The following is a 26037-nucleotide window of genomic DNA, read 5'->3' as shown; positions in this document are numbered from 1 at the left end:
GCATTCCAAGAAGTGGGATGAGACCTGAAATTGGGCAAAAGGGTCACTCTGAACTCCTTGGAGAAAGGAAAAGGTAGTAAATAAACTGACTAAATCCAGGAGAAGAGTGAGTTGTTCTGACAGAATTCCTAAATAAGTTTCTGAACCTGGATTCCACCTGATTGTTTTGTTCTATAGCAGGATCTTCTATCCCTTTCATTTTTGGCAAGGACCGTAGCCAACCTGGAGAGATGTTATTTTCACTTAAACTGTTCTCGAGAAGCGATTCCAGTCTTCATTGAATGACTATAGCTATGTAAGCAAAATCTCTACAGTTCTCAGGTATGTGTATAACATTGGCTGGGCAGACATGGCTTTTTATCTTATAGATTCAGCAGGGAGGCCTGATCAGGCTGAGGTGACAGCTGGCAGCAGGGAATTACATAGGGTATTACTAAATAGCCTAGGTAAATGGAGAAACACAAGCTAATCCTGGGGTCATAATCCTCTTCCTCCCGTAGCTGGAGCCGGGCATGTCAGTCACACAGCAGGGATCCAGCCACTGGTACTGGCAGTTTCATCTCTGGATCGGCAGAGGATGTAGAGGGCCTGATCATGGGTGAAGCAAAGAAGGTAAGTAGGTTCTTCAGATCTGCAGCAAATAGCATGGGATAGCAAAGAGCCTTTTTTACAGTGTGGCTCAGTGTGGCTAGTTAGCCGCTGATGCTTGCAGCCAACTTGTTCCTTGGAACAAATTTATGTCCTCTGTTTCAGAGACATGTCCTGTTGGCATTATGGGGTAATCTGTAATATACAACCAAAAGTAATAGAAAGGAACCCTGGGGCTGGTGAGGCAGGTTGGTACAATTGTGAGTAGAGCAAATATATATATGGGTCAGAACAACGTAGTCACAAAAGTAGAGCTAAAATTGTATGTATTTTGCTATGGCCTAGGAGCTCAGGGTCAACTCTGAGGTCTTTGGAATCAAATGACAGTTCAGAAGAAGGTTCTAAAAGGCCAGCTTGACCCTCTAGTATGACCCCATCCATACAGCAAACCCAGGAGCACCCCATTGCGCTTCCATAGAATCCTTGCCCTCTTGCTTTTTTCTTGGCATGGATACAGGGCCCTATCCATGAACACTTTCTTCACACCCCAGGGGCTTCTGTCAGTCATCCAAAAGCTTAAAGGCTCCGAAGAGCAAAACTTGCGGATTGTTCTACTGGGGCTGGACAATGCTGGCAAGACCACATTGCTGAAGTGTCTGGCATCTGAAGAGGTGGACACCATCACCCCCACACAGGTAAGCACTGCAGCAGAGAGGATCTCCCTTGAGGGGGTGGGATGGGACATTTAGCTCTTGGGTAATTAATTACATAGAGACTTAAAGAAGCTGGTTTGTGAGCAGGAGGATCCAAACCACCACCCTTGCTACAGCAGTTACACTATGCCCATCTCCAACAAGTAGAACTGAAACACTCCCCAAACAATATGCCAGCAAAAACACTCAAGTGTCCTCAGCATTCTGCCCATGGTCACCATGGTGCCCACTGACACCTTTTGTGGTACCTGCCAAGTATTTTTAGGAGCTGGGTGAAGCCAGGTAGGGCTTTTGCCCATCAGACTTCTGGTTGATTATTGGAGAATTGTTTGGCTGTGCAAATTTTTTTAATGTTGCTTTCACAGGAGCTGCCATCACAGCACAAGGTTGAGCCATTTTGTTGCTGCACCGACCATGTCACGTCAGAATTCCAAATGTGCCTGCAGGCTCAAAAATGTTAGAGTATTCTGCCTTAGCCATTATATTCCCAGCCCACCAACCCCTACCCCTATGCTGTAGTGGCTCTAAGGTTTGGTAATGATAGATCTGTAGCTCAGGCATTTAGACAGGAAAGCTGGAAAGACTGATTTTTTTAAAAAAAATCATATAATTTATTTAAAAATTCTCATCTGAATTCTCAAGCATCTTTAGACCCATATTACAATTTATATGCTAGTTTTCTCTAAGTTGCAATGAGGAAGTGGAACAGTGTTGTGTTTTAAAAACTACTTTGGCGGTTTTTAAATGGAGGCCTGGATGACCATCTGTCAGCAGGGGTTTGGTTGTGTCTTCCTGCATGGCAGGGTGTTGGACTTGATGGATCTTGTGGCCTCTTGAAACTCTATGATTCTCTCTCTCTCTCTCTCTCTCTCTCTCTCTCTCTGTGTGTGTGTGTGTGTGTGTGTGTGTGTGTGTGTGTGTGTGTGTGTGTGTGTGTGTGTGTGTGTGTGTGTGTACAATTGCTTGTAATGCGTAGTTTGTTCCTGAGTGCTCAAATGTCCAGACTACGGATGATATGCATGCACCTATAAACAGTTCTTTGATTATCATTTTAGATCCAAACAATGTATTTCTGATAAGGATGACTGGAAACAAAGAAGCAGCCAGGACTGCCAACCTGAAGGCAGGGCCTGGAGCAGAGATGGAGCAAGGGGAAACTGCACCTGGGGCGCGCCTCCACCTGTGCCCCTGCTGTGGCACACCCGCCCTGCCCCGGAATGCCCCCAAAATGCCTTGCAACACCCCCTCCACTGCTGCTCTGCCCGGGGCATCATGCATGCCCCCCCCTCCCAGCCCCGTTGGCACTATGCTACTGGCCTGGAGTTCTCCCAGAATTACAGCTGACCTCCTGACTATAGAGATCAATTCCCTTGGAAGAAATGCCACCTTCAGAGGGTGGATTCTATGGCATCCCATCGCTGCTGAACTTCCTGGCCAAACTCTGTGCCTCCAGACATTACTTTCAAAGTTTCAGGAATTTCTCAAGCTGCAGTTGGCACAAGCTGCCCCAATCAGAGGAGACAATGCCTTCATATATTCTTCTTCGCTTTGAATGCCTTAGGGCACGGGTGTCCAACTCTGGCACCCCAGACGTTCATGGACTACAATTGGCCATGCTGGCAGGGGCTGATGGGAATCATGGTCCATGAACATCTGGGGCACGAGAGTTGGACACCCCTGCCTTAGGTTTTCCAGGTACCCTTTGGCACCTGGGGGAATAGGGCACAAGCAATTTACAAGCCTTGTAAATGTAGGGTTGCCAGATCTAGATTGGGAAATTACTGGAGATTTGGAGATGGAGCCAGAGGAAGACAGAGATCTCAGTGGGCTACCATGCCATTGTGTCCACACTCCAAAAATCCATTTTCTTCAGGGCAGCTGATCACTGTAGTCTGTAAATCTGCTGTAATTCTGGGGGATCCCTAAATTGCCTTTACCAGAAGTAGCTTTCCCAACCACAGAAGGCTATCAAGCCATTATTATACTCATTCAGGTCTTAGACAGTTGGTGTCTTAGACAGACTCACTGACTGTCATGTCTTGCTGCTTATCTTTTCCCATTTTGCCTTCACAGGGGTTCAACATTAAGAATGTCCACTCTCATGGTTTCAAGCTCAGTGTTTGGGACATAGGGGGACAACGGGCCATCCGGAACTACTGGAAGAAGTACCTGGCCAGCACGGATGTATTGGTGAGCATGGGGACCATCCCCCTACCTTGACTGCCTCTGAAGTACAAAGGAATCTAGGATAAGGTCAATCCCCAGCAAATGAGGCTTCATGTGGCAGACTATGAGATACCATTATAGGACAGTGTATAGTCAGTTCTTTATTTTAATATTCTGCGTGGATTATTATCCTACTTGGATTCTCTCACTTAGGCAACAAAATGTCTTGGAGTCAAGTGAACCATGTATGAGATGCTTTAACCCCCAGTAGTACTGTTTTTGGATAGGAGCTGATACAGAAGACCTGGGACCAATAAGGATAAAGGTAGACAGTAGATTACTCTCCTTTTTCTGATTGCAGATCTATGTTATTGACAGTGCTGACCAAAAACGCTTTGAGGAGACTGGGCAGGTAGGATATCCAGGCTTTTTCAAACAGTCTCATAACTCCATCCTATAGCAGAATCTTTGGCAGGCTTTGCCCCCATCAGTTTGACTGTATAGAACTGTACAACCATGGTTATAAACGAAAAACACTGAAGGTAAAAAAATTCTATCTGGAGTTACACAGCCTAACAGTAGAACTAGGTTTTCAGAGTTCTTACTTAGTGCTTTATTCTTACATTTATTTTACTCTGTTTTGGTACAGTAAATAAGATATGAGGCCCTTTCAGATCTTGCCCTGACTATAGATGCCCAAGTGGCATCCATGGTTTGGAATGCCTTTCATCAACTTCATTTCATGAACTTCACTTGAGGCAGCAGCTGTTTCTCCTCTTGGAAGAGGGTAAACTTACCAGTTACCCATCTTTTGGTCACATCCAGGTTGGATTATTACCATGGGGCAGCTGCATTTCAAGAGTATTCAAAACCCCAGACTAGTTTGGAATTTTGTTAACTGGAACTTCCTGTACTGAGTATACCTCATTGATGCCAAAAGAGCTGCACTAGCTTCTGGTGTATAATGGCCTGTTAACCTTAAGGAGTTTGGGACTAGACTACACGAAGGACAAACTTCTTCTGTATGAATATTCCTCTTCACAGAAGTCGTAACCTGAGGCTTGTTCCAGGTGCCCCTGACTTTGGAAGACTGGTGAGAGGCAACCTGGAGTAAGGCCTTTATTGTAGTGACACCCTAAATACCCTCCCGGGAAACACTTTTTGGTGCCTATTCTCTTCTATTTTCATCACCAATGTAAAACAGTTTTATTTCATAGTGGTTTGATTAGATAATTTTGCCATTTGTCGCCTGCTTGTTTTGCTGCTGTTGATTTTCTTACCATCTTATGTGTATTTTAAACATTTGTTTGATTGTTTTAATTTATATGACTTTTCTAATGTCACTGGTGTATATCCTACCTGTGGGAAGTTCTCCAGTTTAAGGAGCCTTCCTCCAACTTTAGTGGCTCTTTCATTGAAGGAAAAACCACTTAAATTGGAGGAAGTTCTGGTGGAAGAGTTCAAACTTTGCATAGTGGAGTGGTAGGATATATGCCATTGCGCTTTGGGCTGGAAACCTTGAAGATTGTATGTTTTAAGTGGGCTTTTAATTCCATTATGTAAGCTGCCCTGGGGCTTCAGTGTAGGGTGGGGTATAAATAAACAAATAAATAAGAACATTGTGTGTGTTTACCAGGAGCTGTCTGAACTAGTGGAAGAGGACAATCTCATTGGTGTCCCTTTGCTGGTATTTGCTAACAAGCAAGACCTGGCAACAGCATCCCTTGCAGCAGACATTGCTGAAGGGCTGAGCCTGCACACATATCGAGACCGGCCATGGCAAATCCAACCGTGTTCAGCCATATCAGGTGAAGGAGTCCAGGTACAAAGATTTCTGTGTATATATGCACATAAGGAGATCTCAAAGTGTAAATTAGAGCCCACGCAGCGGTCGAAGCGTGGAAGCGAAGACGAGGCGGGAGATATGCATCTGGTGAGCTCCTTCAGCAGCAGCCGGGGGCCGGAGGTCCGTGTTCCTAAATCTCCCGTCTGCGGTTCCTGGCACCTTTTATTGTTATCTATTGGGGAGAGGGAGGACGGGGGGGGAGTTCGGGGAGGCGGGAGATGGGAGATGTGATGCATGATCTCATCTGGCTCACGTCGCGGCGGAGGAAGGGCGTGGCGTCTGAGCCTGAAAATAATCCTCTACCTGGGGGGCAAGACCATTGTCCTCGCCGGTGATGGAGTCAGACATGGTTATGACCGTGACTCATGGGGGGATGAGGAGTAGAAGTGCGATCGACCGGCGGCAAGGCAGCGGGTCAAGTTGCTAGCACGTTCTACCCGCAGCTGCTGAATTAGGCAGTGCACTACCATCAAAAGTGTAGTGGAGCCGCAGCGGTCAAAGTAGAAGAGCGAGCGAGCCGGAGATAACATCTGGTGGAGATCGCCAGGCGGGAGACCAGTCCATTGTTCCTACTAGCGAGTCTCCACTCTGCCGGTTCACAGCACCTTTTATTGTTATCTATTGAAGTGTAGGAGGGAGGACGGGGAGTTCGGAAGGCGGGAAGTCGAGGAGATCATCATATGATGCATGATCTCATCTATTTCGATCTTGAGGAAGGAAGCGTAAGCGTCTGAGCCTAATCCTCACCTGGGGGCAAGACCATTGTCCCTGCGCCCGGTGATTGAGTCAGACAGTTCATGACCCGTGACTCATGGGGGGGATGAGAGGAGTGAAGAGTGCGTCATTTGCCCGGCAAGGCCAGCGAGGTCCGTTAGCGTCCCCAACGTTCTACCGCACTGGCTGCTGGAGTGCGAAGCGAAGTGCACTACTACATCAAAGAAGTCTGTGGAGGTTTTAAAGCTGGCAATGATAAATGGAAATGCTTGGTGCTGGAATCAGGGCCCAATAATGGCTGTTGCTCACTTTTATCTTTCTAGGATGGGATGAACTGGATGTGTAACCAGATCTCAAGTCGGAAGAAGTAATACTGCTGAGTACAGGAATGGAGTTGTGGCTCTACAGAATCTGTAGGCCTCAGCATCAGTCCCAGAGGTGCACAACATTTACAGGAAATGTACCATCCAGCACTGATTCCAGGGTAGAAAAAGAAGTTGCCTTTACAACATCTCAGAACTCACTGGAGCTTCTCAATTTAAGTTACATTCTCCAGTTAAATTCCATGAAACAGTTCCTCAAGTTTTCTGAAATGGCTAAACCCACCAGTGAATAACCATCCCATCCTTCATGGTTAATGCACCTAAGAGATTGAATGTACTACAGGGGCACAAAGGCCTATTTGAGCCACTTAATTACCAGACAATTTGTCGGATGACTCTGAAAAGACAGGTCTCCTCCAAAAGGAATGCCCAATCTGGGAAGAAAGGCTGGAATTAATTTAGGAACAAACTAGGAACTGTGATTGTGACCAAATTCCTACATGAAGAGATGAAAATCCAGAGCAAACAGGAAGCATAAAGGGAATATTGTCATAGCACATATAGTGAATGTTGACTTTGCAATCATCTTCATAGTATCAGCTGATCTACCAGAATCCAGGACTCATCTTGGATGTTCCCTTTTTTCCTGGAGCCAGCAGTCAAAGGACTGGACTACGACTGGGAAGGCCTAGAGTCAAATCAGTACTCTGCTGTAAAGTCTAGTGAGTGATCTTGGGCCATTCACAACCTTTCCATCTGATTTTTCTCACATGATTTTTGTCAAGATGAAGTGGGAAAGAGAACCCTGTATACATAAAAAGAAAGAAGGACCCATTAATGTTATCCTAAGCTGTCTGGGGGAAGGGCAAGATAAAAATGTAATAAATAAATAAATCTGCTTTAAACAACAATTGCATTGTCATGAAGATCTCTGGACCACTAGGACTGAATTTTAAAACTCCTGGCCTTTGCTATTTCCATTCCCAATTCCTTTTTAATTAATTGATTATAAATTAATCTAGTGACACTAAGAAGTCTCTAAACAGCTGTGTGTTCCTTCCAATATCCTAAACTTTACCAGAAAAACAAAAAGAAAATAAACAAGAAAATACTTCATAATGTGCTTAATTGCTGCTATTGCGTGATTGACTGATGCAAGAATCCCTGAAAATTAGGGGAGTATATACATTCATTCTTGCACTTCTAGGAGCTTGCTGGGTGACCTTGGCCCAGCCATGCACTCTCTGCCTAACCTTTCAAGGATGTTCTGAGGATAAAAGGCAGGAGAGGAGGACAATGCAACTTTTTTTAGATTCCCAAAGGGAGGAAGATGAGATATAGACAGAGTAAATAAACACATGACCTGTTGAGCTCCATGAATTTCCAAGAAGACAGGAACTCCTGGAATTCTCATTTCATTTATTTGGGGAAGAGCTCAGGGTGGTGAACAACAACAAATATAAAATATAACTTTAAACACAGTATAAAATAACTTTAAAATATAATATAAAACCAGCTCAAACCCCACTTAATAAAACCAGGAACCACGTAACATCAGATGGCGGCATTTTCTTCCCCCCTCCCCACCCTCTGCACCTACAGGAGGCCAGATGGAACTGGAGCAGTGTACTTAACCAGGCTGGCCAAATGCCTGGTGGAACAGGTCCGCCTTGCAGGCCCTGCGGAAACTCTGCAAGTCTCCCTTGGGAGCCTGTTCTACCAGGCGGGGCCAGGGGAGTAAAGGAATCTATTTTGTCCCCTTAGCTCTCCCATCTTGGCAGCACTGCCTCCAACGTAGCATGTCCTTGCTGATCAAGGATCTCCTACTAAGGCGAGTCCTGAAACACAGTAGAGGCAGATTTCTTCCTGAAACACAATAGAGGCACATTTCTGGGCTATAGTCTCCAGACTGGTATCCATTTTTGAGCTGCTACTAGTGAGGAAAAAGTATGGTTTGATAAGCTGTCCTCTAGGCTCTGATGACAACAGCATGACAAGTTCAAATGAGGGACATTGCCTGAGAATAGAATAATCCACTTAAGGGCTGGTGGTGAGTTAAGAGAATTCAAGGTCACTCCAAGGAGAGAAACATAAGATCTTGTACTGGAAAAAGATACCAACAACATTTGTCTCATCAGTGTCAGATGCAAAACAATATTATTTGGATTAAAACGGCAAATAGCTGTGCTGGTCCCTTGGGAGGGGCGGGGAATCAGAAAGCAACAGTAGTGAAACAACTGTTCAGCTCAATTTAAAATGTTAGAAAGTAGCAAGTAAACATTTGATTTCCCCCAGAGCTCTTCTTCAGGCTAATGGTTACAAACTAATTTAAATGTGTAAATATTTTCATTATAGGAAATTCTTAGATTTGTTCCCCGAGAATACAAACACCATGCTTATATCAAACACAGTCCTCTTCAGTAACCAGATTGCACAACAAATTTGCACTTCAAGAAGAGACACATAACTGATTTTGCCCCTTTCCACCCACCCTCCCAAGAGGACAATAATAAAATAAGGAGAAAGGAAAAGAAAGAATGAGGGGGAGCAAACGGAGTACTGGTTGTGAGAGTAAATTAAGCCATTACACCCTTCTTGGTACATCAAAGTAAAAAAGCTTAAAAGAGTGTAACCCTCTTTAGGATTCCACAGTCTCATTAGTCATTTTATGAACTCCCAGGAATAGGACCTGCTCAGTCTCCCTAAAAGTCTAGAAAAGTCTGCCAGATTGCCTGCAATCTTTCTAAGTTCTCTCTCTTGATGTAATTCTATCATATAGAAATATGAGCAAGTACGTAGGCTGGGATGGGTTATAGCTCAGCAGGAATTCTCCAGGTTCACCCAATTAACCAAAGTCACATTTCTTGCCAACTTTTATAAACTGTCTTGGCACAAAGTGCATAGGGCAAAACCCAGGTATTGAAACTGGGGAGAAAAAAACCCTTCATTATGAGGAAGTGAGCTCTCAGCCTTATGAAAGTTTATGGCAAAATAAATGAACTGTAAATTCCTTGGCGCAGGCATCTCCTTTATTTAGGATACTGTTTGTAAAGCAATGCACATTCTATACCCAGTAACGATTTGTATTCCCACACTCAGCCTAGTAGTCCTAATTATTTTGTCTGCAGATCACTTTTCCTGGTTATTTTTATTTTTCAAATACTGACAGTGGAGAGAACAGCAAGAACAGCAAAAAGACATCCGTGATTACATCGCAGCAATGAATTAGGTCCATCGTGTTCTTCAGTTCCCCCGCCCCCGCCCCCGAGCAAGCTTCTTTCTTTCGGATCACAGCGATGAACTGTGCGGTATATTTCCAACTATTTAACATTTTTTAAAATTTTCATAATGGATTGATAAGGCTAAGAAGTTGGTGGTAAACGAAACTAACATTCTAAATACTGCAGACTTGAGGGGGCGGAATGGCAGAAACGCTGGATTTGCTTTAATGAAAACCTGGCTATTTCCTCCCGTTCAGCGATTTGTGGAAACCCTATCCCGGCCTGCCACTTGCAAGCATCCACATGTTACGCCTTTTACCAAAGCTCTGCGAGACTTTCCACGACGCCGGAAGTAAAGGAGGCGTGTGTCATTTTATCCTGTCTCTGTAGCGTCGGAGGCGACTTTTCCGCTATAGAGACAAACAGACAAGCTTTCTTGAGTCTCTGGTTGCCGCTTGCTTCAGGTTTACATCCGGGTCAAGGGCTAACCGGAAGCAGGAAGAAGAGAGGCAGGAGGGAGTAGGATGGTGGTAGGTCCGGGAGGTGGTGGTGGATCCGCTCGAAGTCCAGCGGCCAGGATGGTGCCGCCGCGGTTGTCGCTCCTGCTGCTTGTTCTCCTCCTCTTCCTCCTGGCCTTGTCGGCGCTGCCAGGAACCGCGGAGCTCACAGACGGGAATAGCGAGCATCTGAAACGGGAGCATTCACTCATCAAGCCCTACCAGGGTGCGTGCGGTGGGGCCAGGCGCTGACCCTGGTGATCCCTCCTCCCTTCTCTTGACCTAGTTCGCGTTCCTTCTTAAAGTCCAGTCTGTTTTGAGCCAGCGGGAACGTGCCATTTTAGTCAGTAGGGAGAACAACCCTTTGGCCACGGAGGAGACTACTGGCCATCTTATGCACCTTTCTTCCCAAGGAAGTTCAAGACAAACCTAGAAACTTGGTTTAAATCTTCAGGACAGTCTGTTCCAGAAAATAAAGTCTTTGCCAAGACCAATCAAAATGATACAATGTAGTGTACAGTCTTTTGAGTTCTCCAGAGTTCATCATTGGGCTTCCTGTAAAATGATGGGGCAGGGGACTTGTTTCAGACTGTAATCCTGATCTTGTGTGAAGAGTCCTGCAGTGTTAGTAGCAGGAGTTCTTGGCTTTGTGGGGAAAAAGATTATGATAATGATAGGTTGCATCATGAATACGAAAACTCAGTATTGATTAAATGAGTGCCAGTAAAAAGGAATAGGGAAGAGTCTCTAACTTTATTATTTACTTAAGTAGTTATATGCCTATTGTTCTCTGGAGCGAAGGCCAATTTTTGTCTATTGTAGACAGAGGTAGATTCAAAGCTTATTAAGAGTCAGAAAAAAGTTTGTTGCTCAGTAAAATAACTTGTTATAAGCTTGTTAGTTCCAAATTCCCATCAAGTTTACAAAATATTTACTTCTGCTAAAGAGAATACTGTCAGAAGGAAAATCCTGGCTATCTGTGTCGTTTTAATGATAAATATGTCCTTCTCCAAAGCAAAGCCTCAGTAGCATCCTCTGTGTTTTAGGAGTTGGCTCCAGTTCAATGCCTCTGTGGGATTTTCAAGGGAGCACAATGCTGACTAGCCAGTACGTTCGACTGACTCCTGATGAACGCAGCAAGGAGGGTTCTATCTGGAACCGAGTGGTAAGTGTAGTTGCTTCCTGGAAGGAAATGGTAGAGTGTAACCAGAAGAGAAGCCTATCTCCCTATTTTAGCTGTCTAGTTGAAATAAAACTGTGTACAGTTACTAAAAGTATGTGAGTCTTCCATTTAAGGGATTTTGGGACACTTTCTCCAAGAGCTGCTATATTTTGCCTTTCAGCCCTGCTTCTTGAAAGATTGGGAGCTCCATGTCCAGTTCAAGATCCATGGAACAGGAAAGAAGAATCTACATGGGGATGGATTTGCTCTGTGGTACACCCGGGAGCGCCTTACTCCAGGTACTTTGCTGAAACCACAATAGCACAGTGATTTAAACTTTTCCCCAGATGTTTAGGGTATTTCTAAATGTGGAAAGATTTTTTATATGTAAGAACTTTCCATGAGCTCACATTACCATTTGATGTAATATAGCCTAGACAAGGGATTTGTAGCAAGTTAAGAAACTTGGGTGGAAAGTGTTGCTAAAGTATTCAAAACTTGCTTGTCAGTTGTTTGGTTATCTTTATCCATGGTGCATATTGGTGATAGCTAAAGAAAATGCAGCATATGACCCCTCTATTTTTATTTCCTTTGTTCTAACAAAAACTTTTGAGATTTATATTCTTGTTTTGCTGGTGAAATGGAAGTTGTCATAATAACTTACTTCTATGGCCACTTAGTACATTCACAAATGAGCAGATACTTGAACTGTATATCCATATATATTAGATGATATCAACTCTTTCCTGCAGCAGATAATTTGTATGCCTCTCCACAGCCGTTGCTGTTCCCAAGTTCCATGCCAGTTATTTCCTCTGCATGTTTGAAATATGAAATGTTATTTCTATAAAAGATTAAATATCCAAGTGCTTTTAACTGGTGGGCTAATTTATATGGTTTTATCAGTGGTGGACCAGACCATCATGGGGCAATAATGTTGCAGGCTGGAAGGATAACCGAGTATTTTGTGGAGGCCTCAGAATTGAAGTACAGCAGGGTTCATCATTTTTCCAGGCCACACCATTGCCCTTTCCAACCTAGTTGCAAAATGATAGGCAAAAAATAGTTCATTGGCTGTCCTTTAACTCCTCTGACCAGGAAGGCCCAGTGTTTTTCCCCAAACTCCCCCAAGAATTATAAGAGTTCTAATCAGCTACCTGTTTTCTGACAGCTCCTGCATTGTGCTGGGTGTAGGCTACTGGCTCCTGAGTAATGTACCCCAGCAGTGGCCACTCAGAAGGGCAGGAATCCATGCTTCTGGACATTATTGAATTTTGCCTTGCTTGTAAAAGTAGATTAGAGGAAATATGTTCACCATGTCCAGACTTTGGATTGTCAATCCATGATGCAGACAAACAGCAAGGATGTGACCTTTAGGCAAATCTGGATGTCTGAAGGCCTAAGAATATAATTTCCATCTTACTCTGCTTTGCCTCTCTCAGGCCCTGTGTTTGGCAGCAAAGATAACTTCCATGGCTTGGCTATCTTCCTGGACACATATCCAAACAATGAGGCTACAGAGGTGAGAAGTGCTGTCATGAGAACTATTTCTACGTAAGCTAAGTTCTATAGTAGTAGGAATGTGCAGGTGGAGTGCACACATAAGCTTCTGTATGTAAATTTCTGAAATTTCTGAAATATTTAGGATACATACATCATGGTAAAGATACTGATCTACAATTTCTTATACAGCGAGTATTCCCGTACATTTCTGCCATGGTAAACAATGGATCCCTAACCTATGATCACAGTAAAGATGGCCGCTGGACAGAGTTGGCAGGCTGCACGGCTGATCTTCGTAATCAGAATCATGACACGTTTTTGGCTGTGCGCTATTCTCGGGGCCGCCTGACAGTAAGTTGTCATTTATGTCTGTGAGTTGCTTTAGCTGTATGCGAACAAGGTTTTACAATGAGTGTGTGTGACCAAGCTGATTCATTATTACAGCTTTTGCAATCACTGAGGGGTGGAAAGTGGAGTGAGTAGTATTGAATTTCCAAGCCTAGTTTATCCAATATTGTTGACTTGATCCATTTTATTTTGAAGTGTGTTGATCTTTTTTTAGGTGGCTGAGAGCTTCATTGACACTCATATCCAAAATTACATTTACTTTGTAGGTGATGACTGATGTGGAAGACAAAAATGAATGGAAAAACTGCTTTGATGTTGCAGGAGTCCGACTACCCACTGGCTACTTTTTTGGGGCTTCTGCTGGTACAGGAGATCTGTCTGGTGAGAGGTTTTTTTGGCTGCTAACATGGACTTAGCCACATTGCCTGGATGTGGGATTCTAGATAGAGTGTTCAGATAGAGTGTTCTGTGCTATTGTGGTGGCCCCACTCTGACCAGCAGGCCCTGTTTCAATAGCATGCCCAGAGCAATGGAGTTCTACCAGAATTGAAAAGTATTTATTAAGAAGAAATGTCTCCATGCATACCCTCTGCATGGCAACAGATTGAGCAAGGGATCCAAAAGAAAAGTGTAAAATGCCATTCCCTCCCTCTGTATGCCAGGCTCTTTAGCTTAAAACATTGCAACAGTTTTAAGGGTGCCTATTACCTTGAAGCCTGCAATCCCGCACATGGAAATGGTCCTCACCAATAGACCCCAGGTGAGAACTCTGACTGCCTTGGTGGACCCTCCTCCTCCTACCCAAGAACTGTTTCAGCTCTTTCCCCTCCCACTGGCCAGATTAGGCCAGGTCAAATAAGCTTTTCCTGAAGTGTTTCTAGTCCTTAAGACTTCCAAATCTCTTTCCTGCAGGGTGTTGCCTTACTATCTGAAGGTGTGTGTGTGACTTGACCACCTTATTGTATTTAGCCAGGCTAGAAAGAGCGGGAAGGCTTCCAATAGTTAAGGGTTAGGTGGTGGCGAACCTGTGGCACTCCAGATGTTCATGGACTACAGTTCCCATCAGCCCCTGCCAGTGTGGCCAATTGACTGGCAGGGGCTGATGGGAATTGTAGTCCATGAACATCTGGAGTGCCATATGTTCGCCACCATGGGGTTAGGCTGATGATCTGCTCTAGCTCCAACCATCATACTCAGAACTGAAGCATGAGACAAATGTTTAACTGCAGTTTTGCAACTTGACTTTTTGTTTTCTAGACAATCATGACATCATCTCAATGAAGTTGTTCCAGCTGATGGTGGAACATCCACCAGAAGAAGAGAATATTGATTGGACAAAGATTGAACCCAGTGTCAGCCTCCTCAAGTCACCCAAAGGTGAGTTCTAGGATCTCTCGATGCTCTGTGAATCATTTATGAAATCACCCTCCAATACAAGTGAGCATCCCCTGTCTGTTCAATAAGTGCTAAATAGTCAGGATGAATTTTCAATGCTTGGCATGAAAGACTGAAATGAAAATATGGCTGCCTTCTGCTAGGCAGTCCTCTTTGAAGTCCAGGGTAACAGTTGTAGTCCTAACCATAGTTTCCATTAACTCTGCCCTATTGAATTCAGTCAAGCTGTTGTAACAGATCATGTCATGAAACATGAGCCTGGATACATGAGGGTCCAAGGCCACGAAGGGCTTAATATGTAATAGCTAGTACAGATGTGAACCCAGTAACTGACTGGTAGCCAATGGAATGCCTGCAGAATAGTTGCAATATGCATATTTCACCTAGCTCCCAGTCACAACTGAGCTATGTCGTTCTGTACCTGCTAGAGTGCATTACTGCAGCCTAGTCTCAAGACTGCCATGGCAGGAATCCAAACAGCCAAACTGGGCAAGTTGAAGTAGGGAGCCATCCTCCCTACTTTAGTAAATCAAGGTGTAAAGAAATCTTTTTTTTTGGCAGCAGCACTGTAGCAATATGGTGGAATTTAAACACTTTACTGCATCAGCAAGGATCAGGTGAACCTCATCACCGAACCCCATCATCATGGTTTTTCGGCTTCTTTATGGCTTAAAAATGTCTTAGATCATTTCCTGTTGAGCATATGTGTTGGAAATGCTTTCCTAAGTTCTCCCCCCTTCCCCCCCCTCTTTAGATAATGTGGATGATCCAACAGGAAACTTCCGTAGTGGACCTTTGACGGGCTGGAAGGTGTTCCTATTACTACTCTGTGCTCTCCTTGGCATCATTGTGTGTGCTGTGGTGGGTGCTGTGGTCTTCCAGAAACGGCAGGAACGGAACAAAAGGTTTTACTAGTGGGGAGCTGGGCTACATTCTGGGCACTTTGGAGCATTTTTTTACAGGGGAGGGTGGAAGGGGGAATTGTATAGACTCTAATTTCTAAAAGGCTCTTTTCGGAGAAATATATGGATTATTTTCATATCTTGTTTTGTTTTTTCCTGGCCACATGAGCCAGACAACCTGTGGCAAACAATCAAGAATGCAGTGTGGAGCCCATTTTCCTCCTCTTTTAGATTGCTGTTCAAAACATCAGACCCACTTTAAAAAAAACAAAGACTACAGTCCTGTGATTAGGGCTTGGAAGTGGCAAATGTTCCTTCTCCTTGGGGCATGGTTCTGCTTGACAGGTAGAATCTACTGGATGTTTCACTGATGGAGGTAGTAGTATTTGTCTAGTCCGGCCTAGGTGCTGAGGAAATTCAGTTGCCTGGCCTAGGCCCAAGGTGGGTGTTTTGAAGTGAATGTATTTTGTTGTCTCATTGGCCCTGGAACTTGTATTTAATGTTGGCCATTTCTGTATAGCAGAGAGTGAGACTAATTTACGCCAAAACAACTGGTGACCATCCAATTTGATAATTCCCTTTTGGTGATGGAAACTGATGCCTTTGGAAAGGGAGAGAAGGGGCTTAAGTTTTCCCAGTCACTGTGAAATATGTGCCACAACTTGTTCACAGAGGTTCAGACCCTGCTCTGATCTCTCCCACTAAGCATTGTTGTGATTCCAGTGATAGGATTGTGCTCTGCGTCAGAGGTGTGTATGCAGGGTGATCGGTGGATGAAAGGCTGTGTGAATAAAGTGGAAAATTTACTTGAGCTGCTGGTCTGTCATAATTTGGGAGATGAAAGGGGGGAATGGGGGCATCAGTTATAGAGGCCTTTCGTAGAGCTTTTGATGTAATATAGTTAAGGAGCTTAGGCTGGGTTTTAGCAAATTGCAAACTTGTGTTCATGGATGGAATTCAATCAAGAAATGCCTCAATTCACTGCTCTTGTATGCTAATGCACTTTCTCGCACTTCACAACAACAAATTTACTGAGGTGCTGTGTGGTTTTCGGGCTGTATGGCTGTGTTCTAGCAGCATTCTCTCCTGACATTTCGCCTGCATCTGTGGCTGGCATCTTCAGAGGATCTGACAGTAGGAAAGGAAAGCAAGTGGAGTATAAACAATATACAATCAAAGGGAACAAAGGTCAGGCTACTTCTATTCAGATGCCCTCACCTTTTGACTTTGCTATCTTCATTGTTACTCACAGGTATATATACTCCACTTGCTTACCTTTTCTACTATCAGATCCTCTGAAGATGCCATCCACAGATGCAGGTGAAACATCAGGAGAGACTGTTGCTAGAACATGGCTATACAGCCCAGAAACCACACAGCACCTCAGTGATTCTGGCCGTGAAAGCCTTCGACAATACAACATATTTACTGTTCTTCACATTCCTGGAAAACAGAGACGTTAGCTTTGGCTCTAAATTTCCTCTTGAGTAGTATGATTCTCAAACTGTGGCATAATATAAAACATACTTGTAGTAGTACAGAATAGCTCCACCAAGTCTAATGGCATCAGCTTTTACCAGAGAGATTGAAAAAAAAATGTAACAAAGTGGTCTACTTTAAAGCTTAGAAGCCATAGGACCAGCTATAAATTAATTCTACTGAACTTCAAGCAAATGTACAAAATGAGGAGCAAAGGCAACTAGCCATCTGATTCGAATTGAATTAGAATACAGGGATAGAGAAAAATTAAGAGGGAGGAAAAAATTAGGCTACAGTGTTCCCCCAGTCTAGGCTATTCATCCTCAAAGATGTCATCCACAAGTTTTCTGTAGGGTTCCCATTTGCCCACTGAAGGCAGGTGACCTCCAGACAATTGCAGCCCATGTCCACCAACACTCAATGGGCAGAAACTGGGGTGATTTTCCTGGGAAGAAAAACTTAAAAAGAAAATAAGGGCTTTATCTGTTTACTGGAAATTCTGGCCATGAAGTTCCTGACAATTCTGAAGTTGGGTGCTGTGTGGTTTCCAGGCTGTATGGCCGTGTTCTAGCAGCATTCTCTCCTGACGTTTCGCCTGCATCTGTGGCTGGCATCTTCAGAGGATCATGCCAGCCACAGATGCAGGCGAAACATCGGGAGAGAATGCTGCTAGAACACGGCCATACAGCCTGGAAACCACACAGCACCCAAGTGATTCCGGCCGTGAAAGCCTTCGACAATTCTGAAGTTATCCAGAAGTGACAAAGGTTGTTCTAGCAAGGATTGCTAGAGATATCCTTGTCACTTCCAGACAAGGTTTTGGAATTGCTAGGAACTCTATAGTCAAAATTTCCTGGAAAAAGGAAATTTCTCCCTGGATGTTGCCCCCACCACACAATCCTAGTTATCTGCACTGTTCATTCTTTTGAGAAAACCTTTTTTCCTGCTTCCCCACAGTATTATGATGCATTCATTCACCTCTACAAAATTACTTGGCTTTTCTCCAGTCTTTTTCAAACCTGCTCTCTGCTCCAGAGTTCTGGGGAAAGGCTGCGGTACAGCCTAGATGGCTGCTGTTCAGATTTTCTGTTTCACATGATAGCCATTTTCCCTGATCAATATCCATAGGGCAGCCATTTTTTCTCACCCCCACCAGAGGAGTTTCTACTTTTTGTTAAACTCTACACTAGAATATTATATTATGTTATTGTAGTAATAGCTTCCATTTAAAAAGTCTCTAGCTTGTTGCCTTGAGGTATATTTTCACAAGTGAAGTGGGTAGAGGTTTTTTTAAAGCCAAAACCGGCAATTCAGAAAATCTGCTACACCTATTGTTGCAACAGTATAACAATATTGATATTCCACAGCTGATTTTTTTTAATGCAAAAGAAGAAGAATTTGGATTTATATCCCCCCTTTCTCGCCTGCAGGAGACTCAAAGGGGCTTACAATCTCCTTGCCCTTCCCCCCTCACAACAAACACCCTGTGAGGTAGGTGGGGCTGTCTACAAAATTACAGTCTACCAAAAAAAGCCAGTCACCCGGGGATGGGCACTCTTGGGACTGGGGTAGGGACATCTGTCATGTGAAAGCTTTGTAGCTCCTACTGCACTTTATTTGCAGGCAAAGCTGCCCAAGAAACGGAGGAATCACAAACCTGCGCTAGAAACGGAGGAATCACAAAATCCACTACACTACCGATAATCCTCTTGTAGCCGCGGGGTTTTTCATTTCCTATACTTCGTACTTATACATGAAGGGTTTAAAAATAAACAAGGGAAATACTAACTCGTGCAGAATCATAATAATTTCTAATACCAGACAGCAGCTGCTCCAGAGGATAGTGAAGCTTGATTGGCAGTTTGGTTGGAAGCGGGCGTAATGCACTGCAGACGGGGCTGGCGCGGCGTACCTGCACTTGCCCTCTGCTTTCACGCTCCGGCTCCTACACCTATCACGCGGTCCTGCCTCTGTTTGAGCCGTCCCGCTTCCTGTTGTCTGCGTCATTTCCGTTCAGAGGGCTGCTGGGCTTTGTAGTTTCTCTCGGCGAGGGCAAGCCTTTTGCTCTAGCAATTACGTGGCTTGAGGGTGTACGAAGGCGCGGTGCGATGGCGGCTGTGGAGTGCTGGTCGCGGGTGCTGTTGCAGCTCCTGGTGGTGTTCGGGATTGCATCGCCTGGGTGGGGTCTCTATTTCCACTTGGGCGAGACCGAACGCAAGTGTTTCATCGAGGAGATCCCGGACGAGACCATGGTCATCGGTGCGCAGGGAGCATATGGCCCAAAAACAATGGGGTTGATTGTGCGGGGTGGGGGTGTCCTGGGAAGTCCCCTTATATAGGATGCTTGCATCAAGTTGGGGGATTAAGCTTTAGGGGGCTGCTTAATATAAAGTGTCCGCTGAAGTCCTGGTTGAGATGGGAAAGTATGTATCGAAAGCGCTGCGGGGTATTAGTCCCGCACAGAAATCCATGTGGGTACTTCTTACCTGTCCTCTCATTTTGCTTCCTTCTGCATCACAGGGAATTACCGGACACAGCTGTATGATAAGCAAAGGGAGGAATACCTGCCTGCAACTCCGGGACTAGGCATGTTTGTGGAAGTGAAGGATCCTGATAAAAAGGTTTGTGAGCACAAGGGTTTGTCCTGGGGCATTTTCCAGTCTAGGGGCTATTGTGTACTTCAGAGGAGAACAGAACGTTCTACGTGTCCTCTTGGAGTTTCTTTGCTGTAAAGTGAAAGTCCTTGTTTTGGTTACCTTTAACTGGGGTGAAGAGGCAACACTAAATCTGAAGTACTTTGTCACTCTTTGTGGAAGCAATATATTAGAATCACTTCATAGATACATGTGATGGCTGACTAAGGATAATCAGAGACTTCCTTTCAATTATAATCTGTACTATATATCAGAAATCCTCTTTGCAGTCTTCAGCTTGTGTTCTGCCCCAGGATAAGCTTCCACTTATGACTGTGGATACACAGCTAGCTATTCTGGAGGCTATTTCTTTTGTTCTTAAAGAAGCATAGCTTCTGAGGTAAAAATGTAATGATATGTAGTCAACTCTGTCACAAATGTGTACGTTTATTATAGAATTTCGTGATAAGCCTGAAATGCTAACCTTTTGATACTTTATATCTGTTATGTAGTCCCTTAGAGTTCTAGAGCAGTGCTGTTCAGCCTTTCCAGAGACTCAAGCAGATCACCTTTAACCTCCAGACAGCAGCATAGGTCCCACTGAGCTGCAAGCACATAACGGAAGTCACCTCACTTGACAGGAAGTGTGGGGTAGAACTACGACCTTCTGTGTCAAGGCCACAATTTTCCATCAAATTGAACATAACAGTTCTGTTCAGTTAAATCAGTGGCCCATCTGTTCTGGTATACTGTTTCACGCAGCCAGCAAATTGCTATGGAGTGCCAAGAGTGTGTAGAAGCTAAGGCCTTCCCCTGATGTTGTCTCTTAGCAGTGATATTCAGAGGTTTGCTGCCTCTGAATATGGAGGCTTCCTATAATCATCATGGCTAGTAAGCCATTAATGGACCTATGCTGTCTGAATCAGTCTGATTCTCTTTTAAAGCCATGTATGCTCATGACCATCTATATATTTGCTGGCAGTGCATTCCATAATTTAATCAATTGTTGAGTAAAGAAATATTTCCTTTTGACTGTCCTGAATTTATTAAATGCCCTCAGAAAACTGCTTCTCCTCCTAACGTGTGTGAAGAGAGGCAGGAGGCATAACACCCTTATTGTCTACATATGTGTTGTAGGAACATCTCTTTCCGAAAAGCAACTTTAAAAAGCTACTCCAGAAGGATCTGCAGCTCAGTAATTGGCTTTTGCAACCTTCCTACGGGTCTTGACTGATTTATTGAAGGCCATTGGTTGTGAGGGTTTGTACTGTTTGAAAGACAAGCCACAATGTTGTTGACTGAGTATCAGGATCTGGGCCAGATATGACCTGAATGTAACCTGAAACTGAATGTCTGTAACCAGCTTTGATATCTGTAACCACTGATATATGTAACCACTGCCATCTATGCATTCTTTCCTTGTCCTGAGTTTTATGGCTTTGCTACGCTTGTTAGAGAAGTAGACCTCCCCGGAATGTCTGACCCAAGGGAAGGAATTATTGTGGTTATCTTGTCGGGCGTGGACAACCAGGTGACTCCAGTGTTATTGCTGCTGACCTTGGTGCCGGACACAATAGTAATCTAGGCACCAGATGCTTGCTCTGGGAAATTGGGAGGGATAAACCTAGGGGGCTAACTTGCCAATTCATATAGAACTGGGTTTCTTCAAGTTATACCTGATCTGCCTCTACAATAAAGGCTGCTGAGAAATATACCAGAGTCCGTTGAGCAAAGATCCAGGGAGCAAAGATCCAGGGATCTAACATTGAGCTAGACTGTAATCTTTAACTAGCCCTAAGCATGGGCTGTAAGGTGGGACTTCAACAGGTTTTATTTATTTGTGTACTTTTATCTCACTTTTCTCCAAAATGAAGACTCAGAACAGGTTGCAACAAGCCTCTGTCAATCAGAACAGGTCTACTTGTCATCTACAAGAAAGGGGGGGTGCAGGGCAAATCATAAAGGCTTTGTCCTCAGTAGAAACAGTTTCTGTTCAAATGCTTCCTTCCAGGAGATAGCTTCTTTTTAAGCTTCAAGAGTCAGAGGGAAGTAGCTGGTAACAGCATTGCCCATGATATAAATAAAATTTGAAGAGAATTAATAGGAGATGAAATGGAGAGCTTGTAAATTCCTAAGATTTTCTAACTGTGTAAACTATCGTGAAAATATTATGCTCACTCTGTTTGCAGGTGGTGCTGTCCCGACAATATGGCTCAGAGGGCCGGTTCACCTTCACGTCACACACACCTGGAGACCATCAGATCTGCCTGCATTCCAATTCCACCAAGTTTTCTCTCTTTGCAGGGGGCATGCTGGTAAGAGGCTCTGTGCAATTGTTTGGGTGGTATGTACTCAGTTTTGCTTTCCAAAAAGCTCATGGGGCATCTTGCCCAGATGTGTATGTGCATACCAAAAATGTTTACTATTCTTTCTTATCTAATCTCACTGCAGCGGGTCCACCTTGACATCCAGGTTGGTGAACATGCCAATGACTATGCTGAGATTGCAGCCAAGGACAAGCTAAGTGAACTGCAGTTGCGTGTGCGCCAGCTTCTGGAGCAGATAGAACAGATCCAAAAAGAACAGAACTACCAAAGGGTAAGAGGCCTTGGGCAGACCACCAATGGTTTCTTTGTACTGTAATGTAAAGCTAGGATAAGAAATGGGAAATGCACGTTTCATTGCGTCATTCTGCTTGTTCAGGAAATGTGGGAAACCACCTTTAAACATCTGCCTTGAAAATCCTATAGGGTTGTCATAAATCTGATGTGGCTTGACAGCAAAAAATAAGTAAATAAAAACTGCAGCACTGGTTCTTGAACAAAGGCAGTGCTGGGCCTCTTTTGTTTATATGTGTCACTGAGTCAGGCCATGGTGGGAAAATACCCATTTGTTGCTATTATTACCATCATCATACCACTCTTCCTCCAGTGAGAGTGTCATCCATGGTCTTTCTTCTCCCTCTGCTTTTCATCACAATAACCTAGGGGGGAGGGTAAAATAAGCTGAGAAACAATCAATGCTTCAGGGTCACCCAATGAGTTGCATGTCTGAGGGATCTGAAATTAGGTCTCCATATTCCATGCCCAACGCATGTCCAATGCACGATGCTGGCTTTTGGTCATGAGGAGAATCCTGAACTATTATTTTTTCTTTGTTCAGTGGCGAGAGGAGCGCTTCCGGCAAACCAGTGAGAGCACGAACCAGCGGGTTCTGTGGTGGTCCATTGTCCAGACCCTCATCCTTGTCGCCATTGGAGTCTGGCAGATGAGGCATCTCAAAAGTTTCTTTGAGGCCAAGAAGCTGGTGTAAAAGGGTGGTGATGTCAGCAAAGGGCCTGCATCTTCCCCAGGAGCAGTTCCTGGCGCTTCAGGTGGTTGCACTGGTCCTCCTTCTCGCCTCAATCAGCCTTTCCTCAAGACAATTGTTGTCCAAGATCTGTGTCATCTACCTCTCTCTGCCTGTCTCCCTCCCACCACTTCCTCATCTCAGCCTGCTGTGATTCCAACACAGTGTTGCCCCTTGCAAAGCGTTATTCTCTCCAGACAGTTGGGGATTATTTGCTGCTGAGGCACCTTCAGTTTTTTAATACTATGTGAGAAATTCTTGGGAAGGACCCTATGTGCAGCATTTCCTTTTGCTGAAAAAGGGTCACTTGTCCAAGCTGAGGTCTGACCTGGATGGCCCAGCCTAGCTGAATCTGTCAAATCTCAGAAACTGAGGAGGACTTTGGGTGGGAAACCACTGAGGAAGTCTAGGGGTGCTATGCAGAGTCAGGCAATGACAAACTATCTCTGTTCATCTCTTGCCTTGAAAACCCTTTGGGGCTGTCATTAGTTAGGTACAATTTGATGGCAACTTCTGCCACCGTCACCCAAGTTAGACTCCACTGTATAGGGCACTTGGGATACCTTCTTTAGCCAGCATTTCAAATATCATAAGCCAAGAAAATGATGCCAGTTTTGTGTCCTGCTGAACTTTTACTGGCTGTGATTTCTTGCCACTACCAGCCTGCAGCTCCAAGAGAAAGCGCTAAATGAAGATATCTGGACTTTCTGTTCACAGTCTTCTTCTGCCCAGTGTATTCATAATGTGAATAGAATGCAAATTATTTTGTGATTGCCTGCTATGCTAAGAGGCAATATTGGGATTATTTCTAAAATACTGTTTGTGTGTGTATGTGTGTGTGTTGGGAATGGAGGGAGAGAGGCAAATGTGATAACCACTGAGATATTCATCAGGAGCTAAGTATTAAAATTTACTTGATTTTCTTTATGTCTTCCTCCTGTTGTTTGACAGAATTAAATGAGTTTTTCTTGTTAAAGTGTAGCTAGTTCTTTTGGCAGATTTGGTACTCCATTTCTACACTAATACAAGCTTACTAAATAGTTGTAAGTTTTGTTTCACAAAATGCTACTTTTACAGTCAGAACATTTGATATTTTGCTATTGTTTCAACAATTCAATCCTAATCGTACATACTTGGAATTAATGCCTGCTGATTTCAGTGGAACTCACTTCCTTCCAAGTAAGCTTGCTTTATATTGCAGTTTAAGACTCTTGGGATTCATTTCTTTAAATTAATTTTTAAGCACTCCGCAAATTGGTGTTGTATAGATGACATTTCCTGATTATTCCAAGGATTCTCATTAATTGCTCCTCTCCAAAACTTGTGACTGTAGTGGGGAAGAGAAGGAGAGCAAAAGTACTATATTTAAAAGAGTGAAGTGAAGGACTTGTTTGTGATTTCCATTGTTCTAAGCATTAGCCATTTGGTGAAGAGCTTCCCTGGCCTGTTGTTGTCAGGTTGTGTGAAACTGACACACTCATAAGGAAAGGACAAGCAAATGATATGATGAAAGCCTTTTCCATCTATCTTTGTCATACAGACCTCAGACTTTTTCATTTACATTTCTTGAGACTAGTGGTAACAGATGAGAGGATAATATGTTGTTTGCTCAGCATTAGTTTCACACACTATATAAATTGATACCATTTATAAGCAGGTCCTTGAGCCAGCACGGTGTAGTGGTTAAGAGCAGCAGATTCTAATCTGGAGAACCAGGTTTTATTCTCCACATGAGTGGTAGACTGTAATCTGGTGAACCGGGTTTGTTTTCCCTGGTCCTCAACAAGAAACCTGCTGGGTGATCTTGGGCTAGTCACAGTTGTCTCAGGACTCTGCCATCTATTTCACAAGGGGTCTGTTGTGGTGAGGGGAAGGTAAGGCAATTGTAAGATGCTTTGAAACTCCTTAAAGGCAGAGAAAAATCAGGGTTTAAAAAGCCAACTCTTCTTCTCTGGACTGGATGCAAGAAAGAAATGTGTTTTGATGCCCAAGTATAATGCACAATAGTTTAGTAAAGGCAGGGATTACCTGTAAGAAGGAAATGCAGTCATTTGTATAGTTCAAATTATGCACTTGAGATTCAGATGAATAAGGTTTGAGCTACACTCACTGGGGAATACAACATATTGAATACCATGAATCTAATTTAGCTGGTGAAACTTCCCATGTTTTCAGTATCTGAGTATTATTTTGAGCATATTAAAATGGGCTTGCTTGTATGACTATTTCTTTCAAATATATTTTGAAATACCGTTTGGTGGCGGTGGGGGTCCTCTTTCTTGCTTGAGGAAAGAAGCTTCCTTTGTTATATGGATTCTCAGTGTTACAGAATCTTTATCAAATTGAAGCATACTGGGATGGGGAATGTTCAGAGTGCACGTGTGTGCATTTTTAAAGTTTTCACAGTACAAAGCATTTGGAATTATTTGAGTCTGTATCCACAAACTACATCATCCAGACTTCCTGTATCCTGGCCATACCGCAAGGACCTTTTTTTTTTGCTCCTGGAGACACAAATCAAGTGGTCTGTCACTCTTGTATGACTAAGCGCAGATAAAGTGTGTGAAAGTGCTGGACAGCAAACTGGGAGTCTGACAACTAAAGAGCTACTGGTAAAGAACCAGTTCAAAGGGTTGTGATATGCTTACTTTATTTTGAGGCCATTTTAGCCTGATTGCACCTGTAATAAAGAATGAAAAAATATTAAAGATGGTCTTTTCTTCAACTATCGAGTAATAGCTTTATTACATTGCAAGTTATTTTCAACTTAGTGTGAAAAAGTATCTGGAATGAAGTTTTGGTAATTTGCACATGTAAATTAATTTAAACAAAAGCCTATTTATTATTATTATTATTATTATTATTATTATTATTATAGTGCACAAGATTACCTGGAGTTTTAATTTACCATTCTACTCAAATTTTTATCCCTTGTTATTTACCACTGCCTCAAAACTCCTTAGAAATCTACGCTGACCAGTACAATTCTAGCATGGCCCTGAATAGGTCCACTTCAGCGGAGTCTGTTGTAGTGAGGATAAACACTCTAGTAGCGCTTTAAAGACAAACGCATTACAGCATAAGCTTTTGTGGATTACTGTCCACGTCTTCAGATGCTCATATCTGACCCAGCGGAACTACTGTTCTCGCCTAAGAATGAGAGCGCAACGGAACAGCCAACGAGGAAAGCGTTTCCGGA

The 26037-nt window shown here is 43.7% G+C and overlaps 3 protein-coding genes across 4 annotated transcripts; all 3 read left to right on the top strand.

Annotated features, from left to right (window-relative positions):
• The first annotated feature begins 513 nt into the window (after window positions 1-513).
• LOC125428231 (ADP-ribosylation factor-like protein 3) lies at window positions 514-7261 on the top strand. 2 transcript variants are annotated; one of them, XM_048487993.1, is made up of 6 exons: window positions 514-612; window positions 1140-1283; window positions 3375-3491; window positions 3829-3879; window positions 5104-5289; window positions 6351-7261. In XM_048487993.1, the coding sequence occupies exons 1-6, from the start codon at window positions 595-597 to the stop codon at window positions 6396-6398; spliced, it is 564 nt and encodes a 187-aa protein (XP_048343950.1). In that variant the 5' UTR covers window positions 514-594; the 3' UTR covers window positions 6399-7261. The 2 variants fall into 2 exon arrangements, with proteins under 2 accessions (XP_048343950.1, XP_048343949.1); XM_048487992.1 differs by having other exon boundaries at window positions 515-612; window positions 1106-1283.
• A 2834-nt stretch (window positions 7262-10095) lies between these two features.
• Window positions 10096-16189, top strand: LMAN2 (lectin, mannose binding 2). Its single transcript, XM_048487989.1, has 8 exons — window positions 10096-10294; window positions 11115-11233; window positions 11412-11529; window positions 12673-12752; window positions 12923-13084; window positions 13348-13462; window positions 14339-14458; window positions 15231-16189. Exons 1-8 carry the CDS (start codon window positions 10096-10098, stop codon window positions 15389-15391), a joined length of 1074 nt encoding a protein of 357 aa, XP_048343946.1. The 3' UTR covers window positions 15392-16189.
• A 2696-nt stretch (window positions 16190-18885) lies between these two features.
• On the top strand, window positions 18886-23814 carry TMED9 (transmembrane p24 trafficking protein 9). The gene is made up of 5 exons (XM_048487990.1): window positions 18886-19116; window positions 19378-19478; window positions 21680-21805; window positions 21942-22088; window positions 22653-23814. Exons 1-5 carry the CDS (start codon window positions 18966-18968, stop codon window positions 22800-22802), a joined length of 675 nt encoding a protein of 224 aa, XP_048343947.1. The 5' UTR covers window positions 18886-18965; the 3' UTR covers window positions 22803-23814.
• Window positions 23815-26037: the final 2223 nt, after the last annotated feature.

Source organism: Sphaerodactylus townsendi, linkage group LG03 (genome assembly GCF_021028975.2).
Source record: "Sphaerodactylus townsendi isolate TG3544 linkage group LG03, MPM_Stown_v2.3, whole genome shotgun sequence".
In the NCBI taxonomy this organism is placed as follows: domain Eukaryota; kingdom Metazoa; phylum Chordata; class Lepidosauria; order Squamata; family Sphaerodactylidae; genus Sphaerodactylus; species Sphaerodactylus townsendi.
Note: the sequence above shows the minus strand (reverse complement) of the source record. Positions and strands in the feature narration are given on the sequence as shown.

What these genes read in the sequence shown, in the direction of transcription:
- LOC125428231 (XM_048487992.1), top strand. Translation starts at nt 1,116, where the DNA reads ATGAACACTTTCTTCACACCCCAGGGGCTTCTGTCAGTCATCCAAAAG. An exon ending in TGGCCAGCACGGATGTATTG is followed by an intron (nt 3,492 to 3,828) that starts GTGAGCATGGGG and finishes TTCTGATTGCAG; the next exon opens with ATCTATGTTATTGACAGTGC. An exon ending in TATCAGGTGAAGGAGTCCAG is followed by an intron (nt 5,290 to 6,350) that starts GTACAAAGATTT and finishes TTATCTTTCTAG; the next exon opens with GATGGGATGAACTGGATGTG.
- LMAN2 (XM_048487989.1), top strand. Translation starts at nt 10,096, where the DNA reads ATGGTGGTAGGTCCGGGAGGTGGTGGTGGATCCGCTCGAAGTCCAGCG. An exon ending in ACTCATCAAGCCCTACCAGG is followed by an intron (nt 10,295 to 11,114) that starts GTGCGTGCGGTG and finishes TCTGTGTTTTAG; the next exon opens with GAGTTGGCTCCAGTTCAATG. An exon ending in CCGGGAGCGCCTTACTCCAG is followed by an intron (nt 11,530 to 12,672) that starts GTACTTTGCTGA and finishes TGCCTCTCTCAG; the next exon opens with GCCCTGTGTTTGGCAGCAAA.
- TMED9 (XM_048487990.1), top strand. Translation starts at nt 18,966, where the DNA reads ATGGCGGCTGTGGAGTGCTGGTCGCGGGTGCTGTTGCAGCTCCTGGTG. An exon ending in TCTTTGCAGGGGGCATGCTG is followed by an intron (nt 21,806 to 21,941) that starts GTAAGAGGCTCT and finishes ATCTCACTGCAG; the next exon opens with CGGGTCCACCTTGACATCCA. An exon ending in AAGAACAGAACTACCAAAGG is followed by an intron (nt 22,089 to 22,652) that starts GTAAGAGGCCTT and finishes TTCTTTGTTCAG; the next exon opens with TGGCGAGAGGAGCGCTTCCG.